This window comes from Callorhinus ursinus, unplaced genomic scaffold, assembly GCF_003265705.2.
Source record: "Callorhinus ursinus isolate GAN/ISIS: 27379988/994484 unplaced genomic scaffold, GSC_fseal_2.0 scaffold43, whole genome shotgun sequence".
NCBI classification, from domain to species: Eukaryota; Metazoa; Chordata; class Mammalia; order Carnivora; family Otariidae; genus Callorhinus; species Callorhinus ursinus.
The window spans coordinates 9,406,480-9,415,728 of NW_027397105.1; the positions used below are offsets into that span (position 1 = coordinate 9,406,480).

General features: G+C 44.2%; 1 protein-coding gene across 4 annotated transcripts in view; it reads right to left on the reverse strand.

Annotated features, from left to right (window-relative positions):
* The window catches only part of TVP23C (trans-golgi network vesicle protein 23 homolog C), a 62,755-nt gene that overhangs the window by 35,987 nt on the left and 17,519 nt on the right, over positions 1-9,249 (reverse strand). For all 4 annotated transcript variants that reach the window (XM_073881748.1, XM_073881750.1, XM_073881749.1 and 1 more), the window contains exons 4-5: positions 7,229-7,318; positions 5,642-5,773 (exon numbers count right to left, since the gene is read on the reverse strand). In XM_073881748.1, coding sequence (XP_073737849.1) covers positions 5,642-5,773; positions 7,229-7,318 — 222 coding nt within the window. The remainder of the gene's footprint in view (positions 1-5,641; positions 5,774-7,228; positions 7,319-9,249) is intronic.

The window sequence follows — 9,249 nt, forward strand, 5'->3', positions numbered from 1 at the left end:
TTTGCTGGCAGTCAGAGAAAAAGCCAGCTTGGTTTTGCTCTACGCAACTCCTAACTCTCCAAAGACCCTCTAACGGAAATTTCACTGATGATCACCACCCCCAACACCTTGGAGAATGAAGTCCAAAGGATATAGACAGCCCTGAGAAAAAAGGCAGAAAGAGACATGACTCCCAACCACCGACCACACAACACAGGCAATAATCCCAGCAGCCTGCAATGAGATGCCCCGCTGGTAAGAAGGAGAAGCACAGAAGGACCAGCAATCATCAAGCCCATGTTGTCAGTGGGACAGGGGTAGGAAGACGTTCCTGGAGAGGCTGAGTGACAGGATCCCAAACCACCTTCCACATAACCCTTCCCAGCTCTGTTTTAGAGAAGGGGAACCAGTGCTAGGGAAGGACAGGGCTGACTCCCCCAGATGGATGCTAAGGCTCCGGGGCCTCACAAACGATCTAAAGCAGGAAGGTGGCACCAGCATGAAGCAGACACCCACCCAGGAGAAAGAACTGCACTATCTAAGAGAAGGCAAAGGCCAAGCAAGCTAGTGAGGCAGCCGGAGGCTGGGCCGCGGCCCTCTCCTCACACATACACCTCAGGACACGAAAGCCAGGGTTCTCACTCTAGCTCAAAGCAGAGCCCAGACGTCTCAGACACCACCCAGAGGCAGTCAAGGGGAACTCACCCGCACTAAGCCAGCATGGAGAGGTCTGGACAGAGCTGCTACTGCAAGCATGAGCAAACTGGAAAGGGAAAGAGGGTAAGGCATCCATGCAAAACTATGGAGGAGGAGGGGCAGGGGGAGGAGAAGGAGGAGGAAGATGATGATGATGATGATGATGATGATGAAAAAGAAAAAAATGAAGAAGATGAGGAGGAAAAAGAAAATGATGATGGAGGAGGAGAAAATAGTAAGAAAGGAATATAGTATGTAAAAGGTGAAGAATCTATTCTGAAAGAAATATAGCCCCCCAAGATAAGAGCATCTCTGGGAACACATCACCCTATGGAAGAACTTAAAGAATTCAAAGGAGCGTGAAGGTAACGCAGGGCAAGAGGCGGAGATGAAAATGGGGCTGGCAGAACTAAGGAAGTGCACGTGGAAGCCGCTGCCGCCCACCCGCTGGGAGTGACCACTATTCTCAACCCTGCCCTTTCCAGCGTGCTCCACCAGCACAGAGGCTCTACCAGAGCAGTGACCTTGTCTAGCTGGTCACCAACCACACCCCAGGGCCTGGAACAGCTCTGGCATCTGGAAGAGTCCTAAGAAGACTTCCTGATTGAATAAGCAGAGGAAAAAATGACAGATGATAGAGGAGAACAGATAAAAAATGACCCAACAGAGAGATAACTGGTCCCTCGGAATCAGAGATGCCCAAAAATAAAACATAAATGAATGTAAACACTTGACAGAAGACAACTGTCCCGATTCAAAGCAAAACCTGCATCTACATATTCAAGGAGTACATAATTTCCTGAAAAATCAATATAGAAAAATAAACACAAGGATACTCTGGATTTTTTTAAAACTCAAGAATTAAAAAAAATACAATTTCTTCATTCAGGGAGAGAAATGATGCACTCACTTACATGCAGGTTAAGTGAACCCGGCCTCAGATTTCTCTACAATATTCAATATAAAACAATAATGATGTAATGTCTTCTAAAGCTGCAAGAAAGAACCTGTGACCCACCCCGCCACATCACTGATCAAGAATGAAGTCAACAGGAGGGCGCCTGGCTGGCTCAGTTGGTAGAACATGGGACTCTTGATCTCGGGGAGGTTAAGTCAGAGCCCCCTTGTTGGGTGTAGAGATTACTTAAAAATGAAAATAGTAACAATAAAAAATTTTAAAAATTTAAAAAGAATGAATGAAGTCAATGGGTTCATATTCTTTTTTTTTTTTTTAGGTAGGCTTCAAGCCCAACATGGAGCCCAACACAGGGCTTGAACTCACAACCCTGAGATCAAGACCTGAACTGAGGTCAAGAGTCAGATGCTCAACCAAATGAGCCACCCAGGCGCCCCAACAGGCTCATATTCTTAAATATGACAGAGCCAAAGGAAAATAACATCTGTTAGTTTTTTGGAAAAAAAAAAAAAATCACCCAACAATGAAATTTAGCCAACCAGGAGGTAAAAGGAAAAGCTGCAGTTAATAGAACTGAATCAGTGTATTTAAATAGATCAAAGAATGAACACCCAGTAAGAAACATCATTTCAAAAGGTAATTATTAAACCTTGACGACAAAACTAATACTGGAGGCAAACAGAGTTTGGGCAAGAGGAAGGGAAGAAACAACAGAAGGGACAGAAGAGTGTTTCTCTTGTTCCCTTTCTAACAGACTCGAGAGATCAAGAAACAGGTTTAAGTACAATACTTAAAACAACTAAAATAAGCCTATAACCAACAGAAACCCAAAGGCAGAAGCAGGGAGGAGAGGTGGGAAAAAGCATGGGTATTAACTGTGCCATCCTTCACAGCAGGAAACCAGGACATACTCACTACATTTCCCAATCCATGAAAGAGGGTGTGATACAAACTATAAGAGAGAGACCTATACGAAAAACTAAAAATACACAATAAACCTCCCAAATCCCAAAAGGGAAAGCATATATGTGCACACACAAACAAAAAAAGAGCCTATATAGCAAAACAGAGACAAGAAAATATTCAAAATATGGGAAAAAACATAATTAAAGCCAAAATATACCTGGTATCAAGAAATGTTATGTGAGATAAACTCAACTATGAAAAGAACAAGAATCACATTTGGGTCAAGTGACAGATCATATTTTCCAAACATGGTAGTAATATCTGTTTCACATGCTTTTCTAGAACTTTCTCCCCCCCCCAATCAAGCTAGAGAGCTTAATTCCCATTCCCCTGAGTGTGGACAGGTGACAAAAGAATGATTTCTGAGCCTAGATTGTTGCCATGGCCTGAGTTGTATCTCCCCAAAATTATAATGTTGAAATCCTAACCCCAGCACCTCAGAATGTCACTGTATTTGGAGACACGGTTTTTAAAGAGGTAATTAAGGTAAAACGGGGTTACTAGGGCGGACCCTAATCCAGTATGACTGGTGTCCTTGTAAAAAGAGATTAGGACACACACACGCATAGAGGAAAGACCACATGAAGACACACAAGGGAAAGACGGCCATCCGCAAGCCAAGGAGAGAGGCCTCAGAAAGAAGAAATCAAACCTCCCAACATCCTGATCTGGGGCTTTTAGCCTCCAGAACTGTGAGAAAATGAAGTTCTGGTGTCTAAGTCCCCCAGAAGGCAGCTGGAGCAAACTCACACAGCTGTAAGAGGCGATTCAGCATCTGAGCTGAGCCACTCCCAGTCAGAGCTGTGACCCTCCAAGGAAGAATTCTAACTGCCATGAAGCCGCCATGCTGTGAGGAAGCCCTACATGGCCATGTGGTGAGACCATATGGAAAGGCCATGGGACTTCACAAAGAGGAGATGCCTGAAGCTGCTCCAGCCAATGCCTGACTGCAACCACATGGACCCCAACCCACAACCTCCCAGACCAGGCCCCCCAACAGTTCCTAAACCAGAGAAACTGAGAGAGATAATAAATTGTTTTATTTTTATTATTTTATTTTATTATTTATTTTATTATTTTATTTATTATTTATATTTTATTTGTAGCTTGATGAGGGAAATAAAAATTTATTTTTAAGCCACTACGTTCTGGGAAGATTTACACTATAAGCAACAGACAACCAGAACAAGTTACCAACTAATATTTTCAGAGAATACCCCTCTGTTAGTTCCAAACTAAGCTAAACATGTTTGGAGTTTATTGAACATCCAACAAGATAATACTGTGATAAATAGATGGTAACCTCCATACGAGGTGGGTTAAATCAAAATTCTGCTAGGCACTTGGGGAATCGGTGAAACTGGGTGTTTAAGAGGATTCGGCTCTCCAGCTCTTAGAGAAAAGCAGAGTTGGGGAGAACTTGGGAAATGTGTAATGGAGCTGCCTATTCAAGACAAGTCCCTCAAAGCAGGAAAGAATGTCCAATGGCAAAAAGACAGTCTCTTCAACAAATGGTGTTGGGAAAATTGGACAGCCACATGCAGAAGAATGAAACTGGACTATTTCCTTACACCACACACAAAAATAGACTCCAAATGGTTGAAAGACCTAAACGTGAGACAGGAGTCCATCAAAATCCTAAAGGAGAACACAGGTAACAACCTCTTCAACCTCAGCCGCAGCAACTTCTTCCTAGAAACATCACCAAAGGCACGGAAGCCAGGGCAAAAATGAACTATTGGGATTTCATCAAGATAAAAAGCTTTTGCACAGCAAAAGAAACAGTCAACAAAACCAAAAGACAACTGACAGAATGGGAGAAAATATTTGCATATGACATATCAGATAAAGGGCTAGTATCCAAAATCTGTAAAGAACTTATCAAACTCAACACCCAAAGAACAAATAATCCAATCAAGAAATGGGCAGAAAATATGAACAGACATTTTTCCAAAGAAGACATCCAAATGGCCAACAGGCACATGAAAAAGTGCTCAACATCGCTCGGCATCAGGGAAATCCAAATCAAAACCTCAATGAGATACCACCTCACACCCGTCAGAATGGCTAAAATTAACAAGTCAGGGAACGACAGATGTTGGCGGGGATGTGGAGAAAGGGGAACCCTCCTACACTGTTGGTGGGAATGCAAGCTGGTGCAACCACTCTGGAAAACAGTATGGAGGTTCCTCAAACAGTTGAAATTAGAGCTACCATTCGATCCAGCAATTGCACTACTGGGTATTTACCCCAAAGATACAAATGTAGGGACCCGAAGGGGTACGTGCACCCCAATGTTTATAGCAGCAATGTCCACAATAGCCAAACTGTGGAAAGAGCCAAGATATCCATCGACAGATGAATGGATAAAGAAGATGTGGTATATATACACAATGGAATATTATGCAGCCATCAAAAGGAATGAGATCTTGCCATTTGCAACGACGTGGATGGAACTGGAGGGTGTTATGCTGAGTGAAATAAGTCAATCAGAGAAAGACATGTATCATATGACCTCACTGATATGAGGAATTCTTAATCTCAGGAAACAAACTGAGGGTTGCTGGAGTGGTGGGGGGTGGGAGGGATGGGGTGTCTGGGTGATAGACATTGGGGAGGGTATTGCTACAGTGAGCGCTGTGAATTGTGCAAGACTGTTGAATCACAGATCTGTACTTTGAAACAAATAACGCAACATATTTTAAGAAAAAAGAAAAAGAAGAAGATAGCAGGAGAGGAAGAATGAAGGGGAGTAAGTCAGAGGGGGAGACGAACCAGGAGAGATGATGGACTCTGAAAAACAAACTGAGGGTTCTAGAGGGGAGGAGGGTAGGGGGATGGGTTAGCCTGGTGATGGGTATTAAAGAGGGCACATTCTGCATGGAGCACTTGGTGTTATGAACAAACAATGAATCATGGAACACTACACCAAAACAAATGATGTAATATATGGTGATTAACATAACAATAAAAATTAAAAAATAAATAAAAGACAAGTCCCTAATGTTAGCATAGATGGTTGCTTATGGTGATTACCCATCAAACATCCTAATGAATTGTCCGTACATCCTCACTGATACTCACCAACCACTTCACTCTGAAGGAGAAGAGTGCACTAAAGGCAAATATTACCCACAGCACTGGACAGGCAATAAGTCCCAACCAAAAGATTCTTGATTCAGCCTCGGAAACAGTTTTACTCTCTTGAGCAGATGCCTAAGAAAGAATATGGACTTAATAACCAGTACCGTAGTATTCATCAGTAAAAAGTTTCACATTTTTCATGAAAAACACCTAAGTCTAAAATCTGAATAAATTAATAAAGATGACCCAAGCCCCAAGTTAGAAACCATACCCCACAAAGAACAGTTGTATATCTACCACTATTTAATTTTAGGAACTGGCTTAAATATGCTGTAACTCAAGAATTTTGTATTATCTGCCCATTCGGGGCAGAATGGACAGTCTGTCATGACCCAAGACATGGGTAAAGGTAAAGGTTGTTTCTGACAGTCTTCTCAATTCTTCCTGCTCTTATACTGTTTATTCATAAAGAAGCTTTGAATCACATGTATGAGCTAAGGATCAAGGAAATCAAGGCTAAAAAGTCAAGTCAGGGCCCAGAGAAAGAAATGGAATCAGGGGATCTGGGACAATGGCCAAAATCTCTTAGCAATACCCAGAAATCTTAAAAGGGTGGTGAGTTGCTTCCATATAGTTTGTATAATATAAGGGAATGTGGGCTTATCCCTAAGCACAATACTGCTTTCTCAGAAGTAGAACTCGTCAAGGCTGTTCCAAGCAGAAGGCAAACAACTTAATTAGTAATGTTCTGCAAAAATTCTGTCCTCCGCCTCCCATGCCTCCCACGCTGATTCCACAGGGAAACTGAATGTTTGCTACAGATAAGGAGGCTAACCCAAAACAGATGAGCATCCCCGAGGGCTCCTGAAGGCAGAGGCTTCAAGAACACTGTGCAGGCTGATTCACATTTTCTGTCTACTTGTAATCCCTCTTTTTCTTTTTCTTTTTCTTTTCTCTACCCACATGTGGAAATGAACCACAGGAGCAAAGACAGAAGGAGCTGCTGGAAGCAGTTATCTGCTGACAGGGACAGATCCCGGGAGAGACCAGGCACAGCAACACAAAGCTGAGGGTCCTCAGAAGTCCTTTATCAGCAGCCCCTGACAAGCAGCTCAGCACACAGAACAAACTCGGACCCAAAATCCTTTCTCAGAGGCTTCCTTCCTGTACGTGCCTTACTTCCAGTCTCAACTAGACAGAAAAATGCAGCTTTAGAAGGCCATCTGGTTTAGTGCTGACACGCCAAGTGATCTGGGGTAGTACTTTTAATCCTGAATACTTCACCCATAAATATTCAAATGTAATCTGCACAAAATTTATTGAATGACATTTTGGGGGGAAGAAAAAAAAGGGCAGGGGCGCCTGGGTGGCTCAGTCAGTTAAGCGTCTGCCTTCAGCTCAGGTCATGGTCTCAGGTCATGGTCCCAGGGTCCTGGGATCGAGCCCCACATCAGGCTCTCTGCTCAGCAGGGAGTCTGCTTCTCCCTCCCCCTCTGCCCGCCACTCTGCCTGCTTGTCCTCTCTGTCAAATAAATAAATAAAAATCTTAAAAAATAAAAATAAATTTAAAAAAAAAGGGCAGTTTACCTTCCTGGACTCAAACACCCAGTGGCTTTTTCCATCTTCATCTATATGATTCCACCAACGCAGACCAACCATGAGTCTACCTGTGACATTCTGGTAAAGATTAATATAAACGCACACATTTTAAAAGCATTGTTTAAAGACCTACCACAAGGTCTTATCTTAGTGTAACATATCACAAACCAAAGAAATCTTCAGCTTTACCTCCCATAATATCCAGTTAACAAAGACCACCACACACCAGGCCTGGACAAAAAAAATAAAGATAATGCAACAGCACGACCAGCAGGGGTGGAGGTGACAGGGTAAGCCTATCAATAAACATCACCCTTCTCTTTTTTCTCATGAATTCTTGTCCTTTCTTCCAATTCCCTAAGTGTTCCTTTTTTTTTTTTTAAGATTTTATTTATTTATTTGGAGACAAAGAGAGCACGAGCAGGGAGGAGGGGCAGAGGCAGAGGAAGAAGCAGACTCCCCACTGAGCAGGGAGCCCAAAACGGGACTCAATCCCAGGACCCTGGGATCATGACCTGAGCTGAAGGCAGATGCTTAACCGACTGAGCCACCTGGGCGACCCCCCCTAAGCCCCGTGTTCCTAAGCCCGGTGCTCTTTAGCTACCGAGACCTACTTGTTCCTATATATCCTGACTGTAGCTACGTATATTTTATAACTGTGTATCTCTAAAAATGGTTTCTCTGGACTGAATGCTTCCCCCCCCATTCATATGTTGAAACTGTAACCGTCCCCCCCCCCGCCCCCACCAGCACCACATGATGGCATTAGGTCAGGCCTTTGTGCATTGATCAGGATTGGATCAGGTCCATAGCGTGAAGCCTTCTTGAATGGGACTGGTACCCTTCTAAGAGTCAGGAGAGCTTTCGTCCTCTCTCTCTGCTCTGCTCTGCCATATGAGGATAAAGTGAAAAACTGCCAGTCTGGAACCCAGAAGAAGGCCCTCACCAAAAGCTGACCATACTGGCACCCTGACCTGGGAATTCTGGCCCCTAGAACTTGAATAATAAGTTCCTGGGACGCCTGGGTGGCTCAGTCAGTTAAGCGCCTGCCTTCATCTCAGGTCACGATCTCAGAGCCCTGGGATCAAGTCCCGCATCGGGCTCCCTGCTCAGTTGGGAGTCTGCTTCTCCCTCTCCCCCATGCTCTGTCTCTCTCTAAAATAAATAAATGAAAGAAAGAAAGAGATAAGTTCCTATCCTTTATAAGCCACCAGGCTATGGGACTGTTATACCATAGCGGCCCAAACTAACACAATGGTCATAGGCACTAGCCCTCATTTAGTACCTCAAAGGTACCAAGCCCTTTCCTCTTACTAACGCAACAAATCACTGTGACAGCTCTCTCAAGGTTTATTTACTCAACTGGTATTTATTCAGCACCTACTCTGTGCTGCTAGTAAAACAGTGACTAACAGATACCATCCCCGTCCTCACGGAGCTTCAAGCGTTACAGGGAAGAGAGGCAGTCAAGCAATGCACAAATGGGCTGCCACCAACTACAGTAAGTGTGGTGAGGGAGAAGCGCAGGATGCCTTCAGAGGCTAACAAGGAAATCTGATCTAGTCTGGGAGTCAGAAAATGTCTCCCTGGGGCGTCAATTTGAGAATGAAATTTAAAGCATAAGGGGGGGGCGGGGCAAGATGGCGGAGGAGTAGGAGACCTGGATTTCGTCTGGTCTCAGGAATTCAGCTGAATAGGGATCAAACCATTCTGAACACCTACAAACTCAACAGGAGATCGAAGAGGAGAGTGGCAACAACACTCTGAACAGAAAAGCGACCACTTTCTAGAAGGTAGGACATGCAAGAAGTGAATCTGAGGCGATATTCAGGAGGATAGATGGCGGGGGAAGGGGCCTCCGTCGGCTGCTTCTGGCAAGTGCTAGAGCTGCGGAGCACAAAATCGGAACTTTTAGAAGTCGGCTCCGCTGTGGGACGTCGCTCCAGTGGCTAAGCGGGGGGTGGAACCCTCGCGGGACACTGTGGTCTCAGGACCCTCGGGGTCACAGA